General features: G+C 46.0%; 1 protein-coding gene across 1 annotated transcript in view; it reads right to left on the bottom strand.

Annotated features, from left to right (window-relative positions):
* MYOC (myocilin) overlaps nucleotides 1-23,734 on the bottom strand; it is a 97,388-nt gene that overhangs the window by 47,064 nt on the left and 26,590 nt on the right. The window contains exon 2 of the mRNA XM_086957593.1: nucleotides 1,236-1,361. Coding sequence (XP_086813719.1) covers nucleotides 1,236-1,361 — 126 coding nt within the window. The remainder of the gene's footprint in view (nucleotides 1-1,235; nucleotides 1,362-23,734) is intronic.

Raw genomic sequence — 23,734 nt, forward strand, 5'->3', positions numbered from 1 at the left:
GCCAAAATTAAGACCAGGTAAATCTTGGTCTAAAGTTGGCGAAATGAGGAGAAATGCATTATTTCTTCTAGTTTTTGCTTTTTTCATGCCTTTTTTTCGTCAGGGCTATTGTGTCTTTAAAGAAGTCCAATAATCAATTAGATCCACGTTTGAAAAGTATTCCATAAACGCCAAGGTAAAAAACAAAGATAATCAGCACATTCGTAATCCCAGTTTTCCAAATAACAAGGTATGTCTGCACAGGACCCAAAGTGTCCTTCAAATGACTTTGACGTCTCTAATGCATATAATTAATATATGTAAAAATGGAATCCAAGGGCTCAAGGGAGTCCGAATGAGGGACCGCTTTGGAGAACGCGCGATTTGAGATGCACAAGGAACATTGGCTGTGATTTTGACCCTTGGATTCCATTTTTACATATATTAATTTTATGCATTATAGACATCAGAGTTTTAGACACTGCTTGCGATCACCAATGGGGTCACAATTGACCTGCCTCATCAATAATCATAAGGCAGAGTTCGCAATTTGCGACCCATTGGGAATGGCCGGTAATCACAGAGATGGTGGCCTGCTGGGGTCAGCAGATCACCAAACCTGTGGTTGCTTTTTAAAAAAGGAATTTTGTTTTTGAAATGCAGATGTTTTCCTAAAAGGAAAATGGGATGCATTTAAAAATGAAAAGCTTCCTTTTCATTTTTGAAGAGAAGACCACTACCCGCTCTTAAAAAATGTTGGCACCCATATACACAAAGGGAAAGGGGTTCCTTGCGAATAGGTTACCGCCTCCTTCACAAAGTCAGCAAAATATGAACACTTATAAATGCCCCCTACGACTCGCTATTAGGAAGCGACACTCTTGAAACGCCCCTTCCTAATACCTACTTGCAAACCCTGTAGGCTTCAAATGCCTGATCTTTTATAGAAAATGCATAACAATTATTGTTTGGGTATAACTATTGCATTTAATGAGACTCAACTAATAAACAGAAAATCAGACTTTATAAGTCCCAAGCCTTCTCTTTTGCATACTTCATAAAAGATAGGAAGAGCAATGGTGAAACCTCTATTGACACTGATAAAGCTGCTCACAACCTGGATCTATTAGTCTTTTTTCCCCCAGCCAGTGGCAGATCTTGCACATGTTATTAATATCCTAGTGCATGCATCAGACGTGCAAGGGTAGGGAGACATCAATCCATGAAGTGCTAAGATCAGTGAAATGGAAATGTACCAGAATCAGAGTCCTCGGTGCTCTTGGGGGAGGAGGAGGCCTCTGGCAGCAGCCTGGCAGCAGGAAACTCTGTCAGCTCCGACTTCAGCTCCTGGTACCCGGTGCCATCCGTGTCCCACTTTGATACTGTGAAAAAGGGTTGGCAGCATTAGATGAGTCTGGAAACCACTGAAAATGGGCTGCTTGGAATAAAATACTATTTTATTTTTATAGTTTGAAGGCAGATCTCTCTGCGGGAAGTGATTTCAGAAGAGCTCAACACTTTATTCTCAAATACACCCCAAACATGAACACACCACTCTCTTTCCCTTTCATCTTATGCCATTCCTGTTGCATTGTCCTGTTTGCATTAATAAACAAGCAAGATACTTACAGTGAGATGCCATAGCACATAACCTAAAGTGTATCACATTGAGCGAATTTTTCAGATATTGTCATATAAGCCAAGTCATGAGCAAGACCTGGGGAAGTCTTCAGGTTTACACAGCCATAAGATGAAACATGTGCAGACAAGAAGTAAAAAGAGTTTTGGGAACAATTATAGAAAATATGAGGATTTATCTGGAATCACACAATGGACTTTGCGTGTTATCCTTGTGTCATTACTGAAATTGCGCAAACATCTAGAAAAGATGATTGCCTCAAGCAAGTGATGGAAGCCATGCAAAAGAATTGTGAAAACGAAGATGAGAATAAAATGAAGGTCTGGTTTCCAGAGCGAGGTGCACAGGTACAACTGACCTTTGCCAGTTGCCTACTGTGCAAAGCAGTAGGACAACCGGCCACACCATAGCCCATCCCCTCTGATGACCCACCATTCCATTCATGGCTCTCTTTAGTGCAGACTTTGCACTGCTGCTGAGCAATTAACCATCCTAGTCGTGGTGCACAACTACAGTCAGTTTCCAGAAGTGGAAGAGCTCCAGACCACATCAGCAGAGCAGAGGAAGTTATTCCGAAATTTGAGGAAAATGTTTGCAACCCAGGGTGTCCCACAGAAAATCAAATCTGACAACGCCTGATCCCCCCTCCTCCTCCCATTCCTGGATCAAGACATAGTTATCTCCATCTTAGTATTAGAACAGTGGTTCTTAAACGAAACAGTGAAGTAATTAGGATAAATATAGACTTGAATCGGTACTATATTGCGAGGGTCCAGCCGGACAATCAATTTAATAAATCAAAAATGACAACGAACAAAAATACAAAACACAGCAATAACGTGGGGCACAATCCTGCATCCTACATGAACACATGACAAATACATTTAGGACGAAAACATATCAGGCAAGACGGTGTAGCTAGTTGAATATTAAGCACAATTTCTGACAAGCTTAGAGAAACAGTAATTTGACTTCTTTTATCAAGTGCGATTAACGTGACAACTGTTTAGATTAGTCGACGACGTTTCGATCCTTTACAACAATAACAGGATCATCATCAGGACAGTTAAATTGCAAGGCTGAATCAATGAAAATATCCTGGATAGTGCTTCCAGGGAAGAGCCGTGCGCGGGCTCAAGTGGGGCTGGAGGCATAGTTAAGATGGTTCTGGGGATAAATTGGTGACGTGAATCGGTAGTATTCAGCAATCCGTACGCGGGCTCAAGGAGGGCTGGAGCCATAGTTAAGATGGTTCTGGGGATAAGTTGGTGACGTGAATCAGTAGTTTTCAGCAACCCCTAATCGTCAGTTCAGATAATATGCTTGTGGCGATGCACAGAATGGGAGATCCGATGCTCGGTGGCTGGGAACCTCCATCAACATCAAACCGTGGAAAGTCGTGTGCAAGCGGCAATAGGCCAATGGCGAAACAAAGAGGTTCAAGAGAACTTTGAATAAATTACTCCGCATAGCAGTACTCGAGAATGAACAGCTCGAGTGACCATGTACAAATTCCTCTCAGACTCCAGAAATACCCTGCATGCCTCCGTGAAAAATTCGCCATTATACTACACACGAATGCACGTGCGCGCGCGCTCAGGTAACGGGATTTCGCAGAACAGGCCGTGAATACCAGCCAATGTGCCACATCCTCCACTGGAGCTCTGTTATTCGCTGGTTGGACTCAATCGTTCCATCAGAGCTGCTTCTTCCAGCAGCGGGAGGGATCAGGTGCTCCAAGAACCAATCACACATGTCATTGACAGTGCAAGCATTCAAAGGTAGAGCAGGCAGCAATGTACCCCTCTGCCTCTCTACACCAGCATTACATTTAAACAGTTTCCCTCAAACTTCGTTGCATAGTTTTTTTACTGTAGTATTTTCAGTCATGCAAAGGGGTTTTGGTCATTATTTTCAAAATAGCAATTAAAGTGCGGTTCTTTTTTAGTAGCTGATTGAGTTACTTCCAGTCCATTCAGTTGCCCTCTGCTTGAACTGCGTAAAGGCATTGGGACTCCAGGTTTAGCCATCCATCGGATGTATTTAAGCAGTCGGGTCTCTGCAGGGCGGCCAGAATTCACAGTGGTTTTAATAAAGTCCATTCTCATGACTTCCCTGTGACTGCGTGAGGTATAATTGAAACGTCAGCACAGCCTAGCATTTCAGGAAAAACACGTGCCAATAACCAGCCCAGTTTTTAACTACTAAATAAGACAGACGTAGATGGGAGCTTTGCTACATTTTGCAGGCTGCTAAATGAAGCGTGTACACTTGCTTACAGAGGAGTGCGAGTTCTTTCTTTTCCACTAGAGGGCGCAAGTTACTAAGTGAATTAATGGAACATTGTAGGAACAATACTGTGTTATGTAATTACATTTTCAACATAAAGGTTCACGAAAGAAAACGAGGGGAAGTTGTTCTTTTTTAAACGAAAAAAGTAGACAAGCATGAAGACATAACATACAAATCATTTTTACAGGCAAAAAATAACTCATCTGCCAACTAGCCCTTGCACTGAAGGGAACCCTCCTTAAGGCGGATGTGCCCATTGTGCATAAGTTTGCGCCCATTGTGCAGACGCATTACGCCCATTATTACTAGAAACACATTTCTGTTTCTGTACTGTGCGAATATGGCATGCTCACAAGACAGCACATGTAATGAACTGTTGTGCAGATGCTATTCATTATTCTCATTCAAGCTAACATTCCAGGGGGTATTAGTTTACTTTGTGGGTGCCTTGTTCCTGTTTGCACTGCGGTGCAACTTTAACCAGGGACGCCAAATGCGAACATGGACAGTGCACCCTATTAAAAACAATACTTTCCACTTAATTTGAGCCGGTAGTTTCAGCACCTGCACTTAATTGCCAACATCAGCACTTATGACAGTCTTCGACATGGTGGCGATGTTTGTCTAAATTACAGATGAAGACAACAACAGGTGCTTATTAGTTCAATATACATTTAAAATGATTAATACCTCCACTTAATCCATTCTATTAGCTTTGGAGACCTGGAATAGTCTGAATTGTCACACTTGTGGAGTGTGATGGGTAGTAGTTGTGTTAGTTCTGTCACTAGAGGCACTGGCAGGGGCAATGGGTGGTGCAAACTGCAGTGGTCTCTTGACAAGGGCCCTGGCACTTATATTTCTTAAAAAATTAAGCACTGCCTCCACTCAGGGTAGTCCATTAGTGTCAGGCAAAGTCGCTGCTTCAAGCCACCCCTTATTTGTCAGAGTTCAGGCAGCACCCACCCTGCACTTTCAACAGGGGGAGGGGGGCGGGTGCGGGGGGGGGGCGGGGGAGATCCCCAGAGGGCGGTTGTAGTGAGTGCCTGCACCTGTCAGCAGGTGGATGTTTGGAGGGTCCATGAGATCCCCTTGTTCCCTTTCAGAGGGGTCTCTCAGGGGTGCACTGACTGTGTACCACCTCTAGTGCCACACAGATAGTGCCCCATCTGGTTCTTTCTTTGCCTCAGCTACCACATCCATATTATGCTGCGGTGCAGCAGCAAAGTCTTGGCCCCATGCTAATGAGGAAACACCACCTTAAGATAGCATTGACGCAATATGTGTATTACAGAAGGGGCCATTAAAGTATCAGTGCCCCCTTCTATAATACAACAATGCCACAGGGACATAGAACATGGAGCACACGTTTATTGCACCCCAGGTGCCCTGCATGTAATATGGCCTATAGCAGGCGCGCAACACCCATTGGACTCACCGGGCTTCAGCCCCCCCCCCCCGTCGTGTGTGGCAGCCCGGGATGAGACAGATCCCGGGCACACACAGAGCCGCACCCGAACGTTTCACAGGTCTTTAAAAGACCATTTGAATGGTAATTAGGCCTTGCTGTTGTTTCACCCCGTCTAAGAGCCCCTGCAGCTCCACTCTGCCTACTGATTAAAGGTTCACCCCCCCCCATGACATTTTCTCTTAGCCCCCCCCCCCCCGCCCCCCCGACTGGCTCTAGTTGCGCCTCTGGCCTATAGTCTTCAACACCTAAATTGAGTCTCGCTCAACCCAAGACTAGTGGTCCACAATACTGCAATGAAGTTGTGCTCATTCCAAGATGATTACTAGTCTCTGAAACTTCTGCAAATTCTCAGTCAAAAAGCCTTCAATAGAGTCTTAAACACTTCAATGGAGAGTTCCTCTGTCTAACATTCCTGCCCTCACACACCTTAATTGACTGATTCCAATATTTCTGGTCTCAACACTTCAAAGGAAACTCACTTAATACAATATACCTGGTCTTAACACTTTGACGGAGCCACACTCAATCCAACACACTGGTCTCACCCCAAGCGGTCTCACTGAATCCAACATGCCTAGCACCGGTGGCTTCTCCGCTATGGCTGAGGAGCGCCGCCCACATGCCAGCAGCCAAAAAAGTGAAAAGTAAAACGATAATGAACTCTTGTTTATTATTGTTTTATTTTTGCTCTAGGAGCCGAGGCTTGGGGGCGGGGCCAGGGGGATGACAGGTTGGTGGAGGAGTGGCTGCACTGCTATTCAGTGCGCATGAGGGTCTGGTCGGCCGTCTCAGGCTGAAGAGTAAATCTATGTGTTAAAATTTCAGCCCGTAGATTTACCTTGATAAATTGGACCCCTGGTCTCCAATCCGCTAACAAAGCTGTACTCAGTCTAACATTCTTGGTTTAAAAACACTGTAATAGAATCTCACTTAATCCTAGATTCCTGTACATCAAAAGTTCAACAGATCCACTCCAAACTCAAATCCTGTTCTCTAATTCTCTCCTGGCGACTCACTAAACCCAAGATTCCTGATCTGTAAAACTTCAATAGAATTTCATTCATCAAGTTTCCTGTTCTCCAATAAAAGTGGTGTTTGGCTTAAACCAATGAGCCTCGCTTCCAACACTCTAATGAAGCCTCAGTCAATGCAATATTTTTGATATCCAAAACTTTATTAAAATCTCACTTTATCCAAGATTTATATTTCTCATTACTTCAATAGAGTTCAACACCATCCAAAGTGCCTATTCTCCAACACCTCAACAGGCTCACTCATTCCAAGACTGCTCTCCTCCAACAATTCAAAGTAGTCTCTCTCATTCTAAGAATCCACTTCTGCAATATCTCAACAGAGATTCACTCAATCCATGATTCCCGTTGTCATGCACTTCAGCATCATGTCACTCAATCCAGGAATCTTGTTGTCATGCACTTCCATATCATCTTACTCAATCCAGGATTCCTGTTGTCATGCACTTAAACATCATTTTACTCAATCCAGGATTCCTATTGTCACACTTCAATATCATCTCACTCAATCCAGGATTCCCGTTGTCATGCACTTTAACATCATGTCACTCAATCCAGGATTCCTGTTTCCGTGCACTTCAACATCATCTCACTCAATCCAGGATTCCTGTTGTCATGCACTTCAACATAATTTCTCTCAATCCAGGATTCCCGTTGCCATGCACTTCAACATCATCTCACTCAATCCAGGAATCCTGTTGTCATGCACTTCCATGTCATTTTACTCAATCCAGGATTCCTGTTGTCATGCACTTAAACATCATCTCACTCAATCCAGGATTCCTGTTTCCGTGCACTTCAACATCATCTCACTCAATCCAGGATTCCCGTTGTCATGCACTTCAACATCATCTCACTCAATCCAGGATTCCTGTTGTCATGCACTCCAACATCATCTCTCTCAATCCAAGATTCCTGTTGTCATGCACTTCAACATCATCTCACTCAATCCAGGATTCCCATTGTCATGCACTTCAACATCTTCTCACTCAATCTGTGATTCCTGTTGTCATGCACTTCAACATCATCTCACTCAATCCAGGATTCCCGTTTTCATGCACTTCAACATCTTCTCACTCAATCTGTGATTCCCGTTGTCATACACTTCAACATCATCTCACTTAATGCAGGATTCTTGCTGTCATGCATTTCAACATCATCTCACTCAATCCAGGTTTCCCGTTGTCATGCACCTCAACATCATCTCACTCAATCCAGGATTCCCGTTGTCATGCACTTCAACATCATTTTACTCAATCCAGGATTCCTGTTGTCATGCACTTCAACATCATCTCACTCAATCCAGGATTCCTGTTGTCATTCACTTCAACATCATCTCACTCAATCCAGGATTCCTGTTGTCATGCACTTCAACATCATCTCACTCAATCCAGGATTCCTGTTGTCATGCACTTCAACATCATCTCACTCAATCCGTGATTCCCGTTGTCATGCACTTCAACATCATCTCACTCAATACAGGATTCCTGTTGTCATGATTGTTACTTAATCCAGCATTCCAGGGCTCTAGTTTCTCAAACAGAAATCTACTCACTTTTCCTCATTATTAGTTTAAAGGTGATAATAGTGATCGACCCCCCCCTTCCAAATGATGTTCTTGGACATTCAAGGACATGTCACTTAAGCACTCATGGCTAAGTGGAGTCTCAACCCCACCCCCCTTTGCGTCACTAGCCTCATATGCTTCGAGTCGGGCACTCAGGGCATATTTCCATGCAAGGTGGCGCAAAAGCTACAATGATATTTATCAAGCCAATTAAGGCCATCCTGTGCGTCCCTACGTGGCTTGGTAAATCTAGTGTAAAGCAAGGCAGCTGAAGTTGTTGCCTCGTGTTACACTGCATGGTGAGAGCGTTCCATAAGTGGAGCAGGGGTGTTCCCACGCATCCAGCCATGTATTCCGATGAATTCCCAGATTTACCAAGGGTGGTAGATCAAGGAATGCTTCCAAATTGTACGCCTTCCCTCAAGAGGTGCAACAAGGAGAAATGTCTTTATTTCTCCTCGTTGTTTCCTCTTTGTAAGGGTGCTGCGTTCTGCAGCACAAATGGAAAGAGGAAAATGCCTCTGAGGATTGTTTTTGTGCAGGAAGGTGCTCCTTACCGCACAAAACAACCCCGCCTACAACGCAGGCCCCCTTGCACCATGGTGCTAGGGTGCACACGTTGGCGCCAGCACAGGGTACAATGTTAAATACAACGGGGAGATTTATGTTGGTAATGCGCCACTTTTGCTTTACGCAACTGCGGCGTAAACGTGGTGCATCCCTACAACCAATTTACAACGTGACGCATCTAGACAGATGCGTCACGTTGAAAATCTCTGCGCCACATGTGGGCGTTCCGGCGCAGGGTGGGCGTTCCGGGGCAGGTGCGCCTCGCAAAAGTGGCTGAGTGAAATCTATAAGATTTCACTCAGTCACATACAGGCCAATGCTGCGTCAAAACCCTGCGCCTGCTTGAAGCAGGCGTAAGGCTTGATACAGCATTGGACAGAAAGGGCACCCCGAGCCTTGCTGGAGCTGCGTCGCGCTTGCGACGCAACTTCAGCAATGCGCCAACTTTACGGCATAGATGCATCACGCATCTGTGCCGTTTTTGCACCATGGGTGGCGGAGCTGCGGCGCAAAATAACTGGCGCATCCCTGGGGATGCGCCAGTTATCATAAATCTGCCCCAACGTATTCCTGCCTTTTCCGTATCACGCAGCGGGCAAGGTGCTGCGTGATATTTTAATAAATATACCCCTCAGTAGCCATGGAGAGCGGCGGGGGAGGGGTTATGCCAGAACGCACGCTCTTAGACAATATGACGTTCCTTCAGTTTACTGGCACTGCCTGCATCTCACATTTGCTTTGACATTTCTGCAGGATTAAGAGACTAAAGCAGCTTTAAGGCAACAGTTGAGCTGCACCTCAAACTCCCTAGCAAACAAATAACTGTTAATTACAAATAGAGACCGCCAACCATTCTAGAGCGTTCCAGTAATGACGCACGTGACTAAATACCAGTGGGGCGGAGTCTTGCCGTCTCAGCTGTTGATATATTAATGAACTGGACAAATGTTGACATACCCACAGGAAGTCACTCATTCTTTTACATTCGTGCCTGGTGTGTGTGCTGACGCATGTGGGAGAACTGAGGAAGCCAAAAATACTCCCATGCCACTGAACACCACCCACCCCATGCAGCCTTATTTCTGTTTACTGCCAATCACCGAGAATGTGGTTGCTTAAACGGGAGCTGGGGATGTGCCTGGAGCCGGGAGGTATGTGTGAGGCGTCCCTCCCTCGTGCCAGCGGGCTGGGGAGAACACGCCAGCCCTGCAGAAGCCCCACACCCACTGCAGAGCAAGAAGCACTTAGATGGATCGCCAAAGCCAATCGTCATGGATTTTTGAGTAGGGAAAAGGAAGTTGTTCATACTAGACTAATGTACACAGAAGGGTCCAAAAAGTGGTTGTAGAATTAAAAGTTACACACACACATACTCTCTCTCTCTCCCCCCCCCCACTACCCTAGGATCAGGTGCTCCAAGAACCAACCACACATGTCAATCACAGTGAGAGCATCCCTACAGGGGGGCCATTCATCCTAAGGCCCATGAATATCTGTGCAATATGGGTGACTCAGGGCCGCCTCATCACATTCTGCAGGAGGCCCCTTCATTTTGACTTACACCACTCAGAGCAGCTACAGATAGGCAGCAGCAGTGTAAGCTTCCATCTTACATACAAGAGGTACAGGTTGATAGAGACAGTGCACGCTTCCTCAACCCCACACACGTCCACAGAACAGGTAGGACATATGCAGATGGGGTGCAGTCTCCCCTCACACACATGAAACCAGGATATATAGCAGATCGGGTACTGTGCTGGCAGCAACAGAAGTGCAAGCTTCCTTTCTACAGAGAACAAGTGGACAGACCCAACAACAACAGTGGAAGGGTCATAAACACACTGGAGAGGTGCATCAGCCAGCAGCAATGTAAGCTTCGCTCACATACAGCACTGATACAAAGAATGGCCTCCAGCAGTGCACGCTTCGCTACACAAATATCACTGGAACGATGCCGGCAGCAACAGCGGTGCAAGCTTCCCTCATGCAGGAAACACGTGGAGAGACGCAACAGCGGCGGTGCATTGTACTGGAATTAATAGGAGGGGGGAGTAGTGGTACAAGAGTGAACCTCGCTCACACACCGCGCTGGGACAAAAAATGGGTTGCAGCAGTGCACGCTTACTTGCAGCATATACATCCCAACACAAATCAGTTATATACCATGGGCCATATTTACGAAATCTGTGGCGCAGGGCAGCGCAGCAAATCACCTTGCTGCATTGCCCTGCATCACAGGGAAAGGGCAGGAATGCCCAGTATTTATCCAATACGGTGCTTTCTTGTCCGTTCCCCCTGTGCTGGCACTGTTTTGGCAGTCTAGCGCCAATGCAGGCACCCTTCCACCAAGGTGCAAGGGTGCTGTGTAGTAGCCAGGGTTGTTTTTGTGCTGTATGTGTGCTGTAGCCACATAGAAAGAGGCAAAAACTGGAAGAAATAAAGATATTTCTCCTTGTTATGCCTCCCCTGGGGAGGTGTATCTTTTTGGCGCAATCCAAGTCCTTGTAAATCTGGGAATGAGTCACAAACCATGGGAGTAGCGTGGTAATACCCACCACAATGCCCATGGACCAGCTCCCTTGCACAGAGGAAGGCAATGCAGAGATTTGCGCTGCGTTGCCTGATTTTAAGCCATTCAAAGTCATGCAAAGTGACTTTGCGTGGCTTCATAAATCTGTTGTAGAGGTTTGCGTAACACATGTACCATGTTGCGTGATGCAAGCATGACGCAAACGTCTCATAAATATGCCCCCATGGCGAGCAGCAGCTCCGGGGCAACAACCAACAGAAGTGCAGCTTACCTGATACAAAATGCACCGGTCAACATAAGGAACAACAATGATGGGGGAAGGACAGGACACAGGCAGGGGCAGGTTGTGGCGGACGAGCAGCGTGACGAGGGCACCGCACCCCAATATAGCACTTTGCTTTTTGAACCTCACTAGCCTTTAAAAAATACAAAACATAGCCTGATAAGTTTTCAGAGGAATTCACATATTTCAAATATGTGTGGAATTCCCCTTGAAGCACACGAGGCATGCATAAACATATAGGCCTTGTTGAAGCGCGTGACACGCTGACGCGTACTATAAGACAAAAAAATGATGTATGTAGTTTGCTATCACAAAGTGAATGCAGCGATCTTATGAGAGTGGGCCTTGTAACTAATGCATCCCTAAACAATGCCCCAAAATAGGTGATATTGGAGCCCTTGGAATGATTTTATGTTATTCTCAGCTTCTTTAGTTAGGTAAATATATGGTCTTATGTTCATTAGAGATTGTTTTACCCACGTACACTTTTCAAATGAAATAATACTTGAAAACAAAATGTTATTTTTTCTGTGGCAGCTGAGCAGTCCGTGCAGATGAATGTGTATGTCGGGCTAATATCTAGAACTCCTTTGCGGTCACTCAACCTACAAATCTTCCATTCCTTCATTTAAACAGTAAACGTGTTCAAACGTTGGGGTTAACCACAGTTCAAGGCCCTTTGAAGCACAGCTGTTTGGCGTGCTTGAGGCGGATGGGTGGGGCGGCCACCTCACTTCATGTCATCACCAACACTGCTTCCAGCCATGGGTTTTCAATATACAAATCCCTGCTGTCATGTATGATACTTTGAATAGATTCGTTCAATGGAGATAAAACAAGACTACAATTCCCACAAAGCAGTTGACTAGCGCACAAAAGGCCTGTACTATGCAGTGAGGAGGCCACTCTGCGGATGGGTGGGTCCTCGGGGAAGTAGGGCAGTGATCACATTTGCAAAAAGTTCATGTCAAGAAAGGGCCAATATGTTTTAGAAAGGCAACATTCTGCTTCTATGTGTCTCTATTCTAACAAAACAAGATAATCAGACATCTGAAGAATAATGGATAAGGTTTATGAAAACCCAAGTATTGAGCAATGGAGTCCACAGTTGTAAACAATGTTTACAGACAGAATACGCTTTAACATGATTAACCCTTGGAGAATAAAGAATTTTTAGGGATCCTAATAGTTCTGCACCTTGTGGGAGGGCACGCACACAGAAATGTAACTGGAAGTTCGGCCTACTGTTTGGAAAGGGAAGGTTCCTGTGGCAGTGTTGTCCAGAGGCAAGGACCTGATGCAGGCACATTATCTAGGGGCCAGATTTTCAAAAAATACATGCAACGCAGCACAGCACCCAAAGAGGATGCACTGCGTTGAATGACACGGAGGAAGCAGAAGAGCGCCATATTTATTGTGGAGAAGTGTGGCACAATGGTTAGAGCAGCAGACCCTGATGCAGAGGTCTAGCCCGGGACCAGGGTTCAATTCCCCGCCTCGGCGCGTCTTGGGCTCAAAAACTCCACGGACCTGATAATTCTCGCCTCGGTGCCTACTCCAATCATGGAGTCCCACTCTGCAACTGGGCAACAGCTTGCTTAATCTCCACAACGGTCCCCACAACGCTAAGGATGCCTGGCCTCCACCTTGGGGGTGCCCAGGAGTGGACGCCTCACAGGGAAAGCCAGGATGGGTTCCACAGCGGTATTCGTACAAGCGCCTTGAGACCCTTGCGGGTGAGTAGTGCGCTATACAAGTATCTATTTACAGAGATATGGCAATTTCGTCCCCTCTTCCTAGCGGCGGCGCTGATTTCAGCTTTCGAGTGCGAAGCACACACCTAACTCCATAGCGCTAGGATGTGTGCGTGAGTCTAGCATAGGTTTTCTACAGGAAGGATAGCTTTCCTGTACCAAATTCCATGCCTAGATACGTTTAAAAGCGTTTCCCACTTTGTATGTGTGCTGCCCAGTGCATGCAGCACACATGCAAAGCCGGGATAGAAAGGAGAAATAAAAATATTTCTCCTGCTAGCACCTCCTTTGAAGTGGCGCTAACTTTTGGCACTAAACCCTGTGTACAACTCTTTGTAAATAGGGTTTTGCATCAAAAGGCAAGGGTGGTTGCATGGGAACATCCATGTACCACCCATGTATCGCCCCTTTGGCACTAAGTAATACAAAGCAGTGCTTTGTGCTGCTTTGAGCTACTTTTAGGGTACTTTCCAGCGCACAACTTGGGAAAGTAAATTCCCCCAAAAACAGTTTGTGCTGGCTTGCACCACTTTTGTGACGCTAACCGAGCACAAAATATTTGAAAATCTACCCCTAGTAAATTTTAGAATCTGCGATTCCCACCGTACATGCTTTTCACACAAGTGTTCCCTAGCGCTCAGTACTTTCTGTGTCTGTTCATCACAGAGTCATGGCATCACTTTGGGTAAGGAGTGAAAGGTGTGATAGAGAGTGGAATGAGTCAGGCCCTTCAGGTTCAAGGAGTGTAATGCCTCATTACCCTGTGCATTGAGATCAGTGGGGCCCCTGATGTATGACTGCCTTCTAGTGTTCCTGATCCTTTGCATTCAATGGATGTAGTGTCCCACTTCCCTATACATTGATATATGAGGGCCCTCAGCGTACTGAGTAATTTCCAGTGTTCTGAATCCTTGGCGTTCAATGAGTGGAGTGTCCCGTTTCCTCATACCTTGATATCTCTGGGGTCACCAGTGAGCTCAATCATTTCCAATGCTATGGGTCCTTGGCATTTAATGTGTGTAATGTCCCATCTCCCTATGCGTTGAGATAAGTGGGGCCCTTGAAGTACTGACTGGTTTCAGGGTCCCTGTTGCAAGGCAAAAGTATTATGTGGTATGGCACAGGTGCCTTACCATGTAATACTAGCACAACGCACAAAGATGGACCACAGGTACTCTCTCCTACACCTACTCTCAGTCCTGGAAGAGTGGCAAAGAGCTGGCAGGCTACTTAGAGGAACATGTGTTAAGCATTTCATATCACTAATATGGATGATAAGCAATTGACACGACCCGAGAGAAACCCAACACCAATTTATAAAAATAGAGCTGATTTTTATATATTTTTAGAGACCAGAACGAGGTCGATATGTAAAGGATAACTGAAGTTATCAATTTTCAAGCATTATGTAAATCAGTACTTGGCAGTGTAAAATATTTATGTTGCGTCAATGGGGAAAAACACAGTTTTGCAATTGGTTATTTTGAGAGTAAGTTCTACGGAACCCACTCAGTGTTAAGGTCTTGTGAGTTCCTAGACCAATTCACGACAGCTAGCCCAATTTGACCTTGCTAAGGGGAGCGGGGTTCAGAGGTGCACTTTTGCTGTCAAACGGAGCTGTCAATCAGGCTCGCCATTTTTAAATGGCTACCTTAGCAAAAAGGTACTTGTGGGGCGAGTTGAGCAAAAGCCTTTGGAACCTAAGCAAGGATCTTGCCTTGAAGCAGGAGTCTCCAGGCAGATCGGATCAACCTGGCTCGGAGAACTCAGGTGCAGATGTGCTACTCACTATCCGTGGTGCTGAACAGGATCCACAGCAACTGGTGCTGGCAGGTGTGCCAAGAGAGGGTGAACACAAATGCATAATCTTTATGATGGAGCCAGAAGGGTGGTTGGTTGCTCATCCAGGTGGATCACTTTTCTTGGAGTGTCAAATAAAGCAGGTAATAATCGGACTGACCACCAACAAGGCTTGTTACCAGCAAGTACAGCGGTTGAGGAAATCTTCCTCCAGAGTGCCAGGGGAACTTTGTAGAAAGCTGAGCCTTGCGGAGGGTTGGGACTACAGTTCCCAGGAGCCACCTGCTCAGTGACTTTCGAGCAGCCATGCCGGATGGCTCAGTGGACAGTACTTTAACGTAGTGGATTTAGCTGTTTGTGCCCGTCGACTTCAGGGCACTAGTTCCTCTACCCTAAGGGAGTTCTTGTAAAGTCTGGAGTCTGTAGAGGGGTTCGCCTTCCTTTTGGAACCGGTCTCTTGCTTTGGTCAAGCCGAAACCTAGGGGGTTAAGGGTGGCTGCCACAAGTGCAGAGCTTAGCGCCTCTCTTCATTGGGTCCTGCCTTGTCGGGGAAACAGGTCTCTTCTTGGCATCACATCGAATCAAAGGTTCTGGTGTTCAGGGTGCCCCTTAAATCCTGAGTTTAGATGGTGTTAATGTGTGTGAGGACTAGTAGCTAATGGACATCTAATCCTGCTACCAATACGCCCCGGTAGTGACCACATCCTGCGGGTGTATGTACCTAATCTAGTCAGAACCTACCTTTTTGGACTAAATTCAAGATTGTAAAAACCATCCTCTGCTGTCTACTTCAGCTGCAGCACCCTAGAGGTGTGGCCAGTCTTGTTTATATGTAGACCTCCTAAATAGCTCATTTTCCCACCTGTCCGTGAAAAACTATGCCTGGGGCAGGGGGAGGCTTTGTCCTCAAGTGGGGGATATGTTTCTTTGTCCAGCAGCGATGGTGAAGCCTTTGAGGCTCACCGCCGGGATGGCTCCATTCACTAGGCCTCCTGTGTGGGCGGAGGTATCACATCCTGAACACACAGGTCTTCTGACCTCTGGGAGCAGCGCATACTCCCCAGCATGAGATCAGATCTTTTTCTTGGTGGCAAACCCTCAAAAAAGCCCGCCATAGCACGAGAACACTGGTTTAACTTGATGGGCACTGTATAAAGTGCAACCTAGGTGCATGCTGGTTAAACTCGACACCCAAAACAAGGGTGGACAGGCTGGGGCTTTTTTGAAGTTCCAGCACACAGGCCCCTTACAGTTGTGTGACCAATGAGTGTACTGTTCTATGTAAATATCTAGGTCAGGAGATTGGTTAGCGGAGGGGAGTGCTCCTTTTAGGAGCAAGGGTCCTCACACACCCCGGACGTGTCATGCTTCATCATCAGGCAGCTCCTCGTTGGGCCAGTGCTGCAATGCTCAATGGGCCCCTTGGGGGGCTCTTTACGGGGAGATCTTTTCTTTTCCGCCGATGTGATATGCATGAGTGAGTGACAAGGTGTGTGTAGAATGGGTGATAGTTATGTGCATCAAAAATTGACTAAGGGGATTCAAGCAATAACTAAATTTAAATGGTAGGATCCCTTTGTCAATGATAAAAATGTGGTTTGAGCATGGAATATATATAATAGTCTATTTAGCTGCAATAGGTGTGAGTACAAAGGTAAACATGTTTCATGCCTATAGGAGTCCCTAGCAAGTCATGGCATTTCGTCAGGACCAAGAAGTTCTCTGTGTGTGTGAGGGTCCTTGCTCCCAAAAGGTGCACTCCCCGTGACTAACCATTCTCCTGACCTAGATGTGTACATAGGAACAGTACACTCCTTGTTTACTAAACCTCGACACCAGCATTGGGTCAGGGGTTAAAAAGCACTGTGTTTGACACAAATACTAAGGAAAGTGACCATTCCATAATGGAGCTGGACCTCTGGTGTTGACCAGTGTCCAGCCATGTTATCATATGGAGGGTCGGTCACTTGCAATAGAATTACCTTTAGAATGCTACCACAGGGCAATATATGCTCGCACATATATTTCCACACATATATCATAATTCACCCTACCTCATGGGCCATAGGAGGCCTTCCTTAGGGGTGACTTGACATATATTAAATGCAGTGAGGGGACCCTGTCACACATGGTGTGTACAGTGTCAAACTTGAACAGGCAAGCTGCTCATGCAGGGCTGACATGGCAGGCATGCAGCCTTTGGTTTCACTCTGGCCACTCAGGGTGGCACAATATGGGCTGGAGTCCTGTTCCCTCTTTACATCCCTGCCCTGGGTACCACTGTTACCATATACTAGGGCCTTGCAGGGGTGTAAAATTACTCTGCCAACTGGGTGTACCAATTCACATTTACAATTTAAGGGCAAAGAGCACTGGTGCTGGTGCCTGGTTAGGAGGGCCTAGCAGAATTTCAGGTCAATTACCACTGCATCTAGCAGCAAAACGTGGGGGGTTGACCTTCCAAAAAGGGCACTTTACAACAGTCCCATTTCCCTCTACATTTATATCTAGGGGCCCCCAGTGTACTGAGTCATTTTCAGTATTCCGGGAATGTTTTGAGAGTTTGGGTAAGTGATACAGTAACAGTACTTGGGTGAACTCATGCTTGCAACCTTGATCACTGGATCCATAGCTGCTGAGTTCCCCAGGTCCTTGTATAACTCGTTAAGCCAGCCCCTGTTTGGAACTCTGAGATATGTCTTATTTAAACAAGTATAAAACCAGGGCTAGATAAGACTATAAGTCCCAAAATTCTAAGAAAAAACCGGGACTGGACTAGCGAGGCACACACGGAACTGGGAAACGTGCAGCTCTGTGGATCTCGATACTTCCAGCTTGTAGCAGTACCACCGCTAGGAGAATACATTCCAACATGAAGAAGCATCAATTTGAATATACTGGATCACTTCAACATGCTTACAACAATGCACACTGTGGCATGATACACTGCAATGGGAGCACTCTTTTCTAAGGGCAAGAAGTGAATGAAGCATATATGATGCATTTTGTACTTCCTGCAATGGGTCTACTTTCATGCATTAGGAATGCAAAGGATTTTTTGAATGGTGCTGGAAACCACTGCACCCAAACTGAAAAGGAACTCTCTTAATTAATTCACAAATTTTCTCCATCATTTTGTTATCATATAAATGGTGCCTCATGAAAAAGGATAATGAATACAAGGCATAGAAGGCAAAGAAATATCACAAAATTAAAGAAGACAAAGAGTCCACACTGAAAAATGATATATTTTAAGGTCACTGATAAAAACTTGTTTTATACGTTTCAATTGTTTTTCTATTTCTATAGTATTTTTTTTAAGTTTACTCCTGCATTTCAAGCTTTCCGGTCAACAGCGGCTCCTCCGCTATGGCAGAGGAGTGTCACCTCTGCCAGCAGGGTAAAAAAAAACAAGACAATAAACTCAGGTTTATTATCGTTTTATTTTGTTTTGCAGCTGAGTCTTGGAAGCGGAGCTAGGGGAATGACAGGCACCAATGGGGAATGGTGTGCACTACTATCAGTGTGCACGACAGTTTGACCGGCCGTCTCAGGCCGGACAAACCATCATGCGCACTGTAGCTGTCTCCAACCCAGCTGCGTTGCTGGGTTGGAGACAGCGAAGCACAGGCTCCCAGTCTCCCAGGGAGTGCAAATCGAGGGTACTCGGGCTAATCCTGAAGCTTCTCACATGCATGAGAGCAGCTTCAGGACTGTCCGCGGGGAGTGTGGGTGCTTTTGCCTGGAGTGGAGCCACGAGAGGAGCAGAAGACCAGCGTAGCGGCAGGCTGTAGGTAAGTTCTTTTTTTCTCCTTTTTTTCATTGTCTCCTTTCTTTTATTCTGTACATTCTTCTTTTGTCCGTTTTATTACTGTTTTGTCCTCCTGTTGTCTGTGCCCCCTCACCGCCCGATTTTTTAACTTTCCACTTTCTGTCGCCTCCCAGTGCCCCTTCGCCCTCCCAGGACATACTTAATGGAGGCTGCAGTGTGGCTGTGCAGTAGACGCACACAGCGGGCAACCAAAAGGCTTGCCAAAGGCAAGCTCACCTGTATTCATACGTGCCCGGACAACAGCCAGCACCAGGATCCCTGGTTCTTCTCCCCGCACAGCAACACTGCTGCAGACCTCCAAGCTCTCAACCCCAGGCACATCAACTGCTGCCAGATATCTCCCTGCACCACCAGAGCACCATTATCCTGCCAGCACTGCTGCTTCACCTGCAACACCGAAGCAATCATCAATGCCAGAAACACCTACAACAGAACAACTCCAACACCAACCAAGACCAACATGGCACAACTCCAGTGCATCCTACTCAGAACACAATAACTCAGCAAACACACCACTGAAATCATCTCTCACTCCGGATGCCATCTTCCTCACTGAGACCTGACTAAACCTTGCCTCCCCGCCACTTCTGAAGGCTGCAAGATAATTAACAGGGACTGAACCCACAATCATGGAGGTGGAATTTCCATCAACTACAAGGACACCCTCCCCTGCACGACCTCCTTGGATGAATCAACCCCAATAATAGAGCACCTCAATTTCCAACTCCACACGGTGAAAAAAGCACCATCAGAAGCATCTTCACCTACCGACCACCAGGACCATGACCCAGCTTCTGCAAAGCAATCCCTGACCTCATCGGCCCAATCCCTATTGACTCTAAATACTACATATTACGATGAGATCTCAACATCTACCATGATGACCCCAGCGACACCTACTCAACAGACCTCCTGGAAAGCATGAACAACATCAGCCTCAAGCAACTTGTCACCGACCCTATCCACATTGCAGGTCACATGCTCGACCCCATTTTCACGTACAGCTACAGAGCCAGCATACGCATGTCTCACAGCTTACTTGGATCGGCCACTACAGCGCCCAATTCACCATCTCAGGACCAACCAACTCCAGCCCCACTCCCCCTTCCCCTACGCAAAGAAACTGTAAAAAGTTATCAGAAGATCAATGGAACAATGCTCTAAACTTCCACCTCCCAGAAGCAACACCCAACGCAGATCAGGCCGCTACAAACCTCTCCCAATGGATCACAGGATGTGCCAAAAAAATTGCCCTCATCAAACCAATCAAGTCCAATGGATCTGCCAGGAGAGACAGCTGGTTCATCGCAGAGTTAAAATCCACAAAATGCAACTGCCAGCAACTAGAAAGGATGTGGCGCACCAGTAAAGAGTCAGGAGATCACTTCACCTGCAAGACAGCACCCAAACATTACCACCACCTCCTTAGATTAACAAAGACTAATGCCCTGACAGACAACTTAGATGCCAGCTCAACCCACAGCAAGGAACTCTTTGCCATCGTAAAGGAGTTCTCCTACCCTGCTATCACCGGAAACAACATCACCCCTTCCAAGAACTGTGCGACACCCTAGCAGGTTTTTTTCATGACAAGGTCTCAGTCATCTACAAAAGCTTTGAACCCCAATCCTCCGCTGCAGACAGCATCAGCCTGCTCACACCCACAAACTCAAACCAAGTACACCTGCTCTCCTAGCAGGACCCCCTCATGACACAGACCACAATCTCCCTTATGAACTTTATGTACTCGGGGACCCCTACCCCCGCAACGTCTTCAACCTTGGGAGCAAGATGATATGCAACAAGCTCAAGCAAATCTTGAACAGCTCCATCACTTTGTCCTCCTTCCCTGAGGTCTGGAAACATGCTGAAATGAGGATCCTGTTGAAAAAAGCAGCTGCCGGTCCAGCTGATCCATAGAACAACTGCCCCATGTCTCTGCTCCACTCTCCAGATTAGATCCTCGAAAAGGCTATCAACCTGCAACTCACCTCCTGGACACCTATCAATCTGGATTCCGAGCCAACCACAGAACCAAGACAGCCTTAATTGCAGCCACCAATAACATCAGAGCTCTCCTGGACACTGCCGTCCTCATCCATCTGGACCTGTTAGCTGCTTTCAACACCATCTCCCACCACATACTTATCAACAGATTCCATCAAATCGGAATCCAGGGAGAAGCCCTCAAATGGATTGTCTCATACCTCACAGGAAGAGGCCTCACAGGAAGAGGGCAAAGAATCTGCCTCCTCCTCTCAGCCCCACCCTCTTTAACATGTGCATGACCCCCCTGGCCAACACCATAAGATCGGATTGAACATCATCTTCTATGCCAACATCACCCAGTGCATCCTCTCGCTATCAGAAGACCCCTCCACGGCCAGAGCCAACTTCCACAGATGCATGATCAACGTCACCAACTTGATGAAGAACAACTGTCTCAAACTCAACTCAAACAAGGCAGGAGTCTGCATCTTTGATAAAACCACGTCGCCGTTGAATGACTCATGTTAGCCTGTGGAACCCGGCTCTCCCCCCGCTGTCAGACCACACCTGCAACCTCTGCATCATCTTGGACACCAAGCTATCCATGAAGGAACAGGTAAACACAGTCTCATCCACCTGCTTCCCCACTCATCGCATGCGCCACAAGACCTTCAGATGGCTCCCAGTCAACAGCAGAAGGACCATCATGTAGGCCCTCGTCACTAGCAGGCTGGACTATGAGAACACACTCTACGTAGGAATCTCTGCACACCCTCTAAAGAGACTACATACAATACAAAACTCAATGACCAGATTGTTCCTAGACCTCCCAGGACGAACCCACATCACACCCCACCTCAAGAAGCTAAACTGGCTCCCAGTTCAAGATGTTGACCCACGCATAGCAAGCCCTGCACAGCGAAGGGCCACCATACATCAACAAACACATGACCATCCACCAACCAACCAGACACCTGTGATCTGCCTTCCTATTCCTCTCAGACACCCACTCGATCCATCACATCAACAGCAGAGAACGCTCCTTCTCACACCTGGGCCTGGGCTTGGTACGACCTTCCCTGCACCTCAGAACCATCTCATTGCTCCCGTATTTCAGTAAAGGACTTCAGACCTGGCTGTTCTGATGAACGGCCCACAACGAAGGAGCTACCAACTCCAGCACCTTGAGACCCTCACTGGTGCTTTGCTGCACTCTACAAATCCCTTGAGAACAGCTAGATCACTCAATAATGTGGAAGTTGTCGGAGTCTGCACATTCAAATTCAAATTCAAAATTACTTTATTTGGTTTCACTTAAGAAAAACCATAGAAGTACATAAAGATAAACTGGTTACAGTTATGACAGTTAAAAAAGTTTTCTAAAAAGGTCACCATGATTCCATTACAAATCTTAAAATACAGAATTAATATACATCAAAACGGAGTTGAAAGTGCATGGTGCTGGTGTTATAGGTTACTCTTATGACGAATACAAAATTAAAAAAATTCACAATATTTAGTGCAAACCAATCAGAATCCATAAGTTGAAGGACCATGAAGGCAGAGCGGCATTGGCATAAACCTAAACCTTTTAAAATTGGAACTAGCCAACTTTTTCTCGGTGCTGTATAAAATTTACAAAAAAGGGTCAAATGAATTAAAGATTGGGTTGACATGTCATCACAGGGGCAAGGAGGTAGCAACTTTGACCAATCGTTAATTTTTGGAAAGGAAACCAAGCGGTGGAAGATGTTAAACCTGAATCGGGTCAACAGAAACCTGTCATAGCCATTCAAATTCCAAACTAAATAGGGCTGAATGGCCACGGAGGATTGAATCAACAAACAGTGTTGCAACGAGGGTTTGTTGGCTTCAGAAGCCAAACGTAGGTCCGCTAGATGACACAGGCACTGAGGGGCATATTACCAACAACAAGCGATAATTTTTGTCTCTAACTTGTTTAGAGACAAAAATTATCGCCGCACATCGGCGATTTTTATCGCAGATAAACCTTGCTATTAGCAAGGTTTATCGCAAATGCGATAAAAAACGGCCGCAATGCATGAATATCGCTGAAAAGTCAGCGATATTCATGCATTATCGAGCAAATGCTCTTAGCCATGTTATCCACCTCCCATTGGATAACATGGCTAAGAACTGCTCAGGGCAGGTGTTAGCTTTTGGAGATATTCGCGCTTCGCGCGAATATCTCCAAAAGTTGGTAATAGGAGATAGCGATGTTAGGGACTGTTTCCAGTCGCTAACATCTTGGCACGCCCACTTTGCATGTCATTAGTGATAAATATCACTGACATGCAAAGCGGGGCCCAAGATGGTCGCTATCTCCTATTAGCTGTCACTAACTGGTGTTAGCGACAGCTTGGTAATAGGGAGATAATTTTATCTCCGCTTTCTTGGCTTTTAAAGCCAAAAAAGCAGAGATAAACCCCCTTGATAATATGCCCCTGAGTTTTTAACTTTTTTCTTGACAGCTCTGCAATTAATGGGGGATTATGGTAATATTTTTCTAGGCCCAAGTCGTGCAAGAACTTCTGCACATATTCACATATTATCTGTGCTAATGATGCTTGCTTAAATATATCTGTCATGATTTTTTTATTGAACCGTTTAATGAGACCTATGCAAGTTTAAAAAGATAAGACCATGTGTTCTTACCCCCTCTTATTAGGGACTTCAGGAGAATCCCAGAATAGGTTTACCTTTCACCACAAACAAGCCATAAGACCCAATTACATCCTCTGATCAAGGGAGAAGCCATAACATTAAAATACCCTTAATTGATGCATACTTGTAATCACACCGAGCACAACAAGCAAGCAAGTCCGAGTTTCTTTAGAAGAGTTCTTTTCATCCTTCCAATGTCCTCAGATCCATCTAGCCATCCATTCACCAGTCCATCTATTCACCCATCTATCTGTTCATTCCTTCCCCATCTTTCAATCCATCCATCCAACCCAATATACTGTCATCTTTTCA

Source organism: Lissotriton vulgaris, chromosome 1_1 (genome assembly GCF_964263255.1).
Source record: "Lissotriton vulgaris chromosome 1_1, aLisVul1.2, whole genome shotgun sequence".
Classification (NCBI taxonomy): domain Eukaryota; kingdom Metazoa; phylum Chordata; class Amphibia; order Caudata; family Salamandridae; genus Lissotriton; species Lissotriton vulgaris.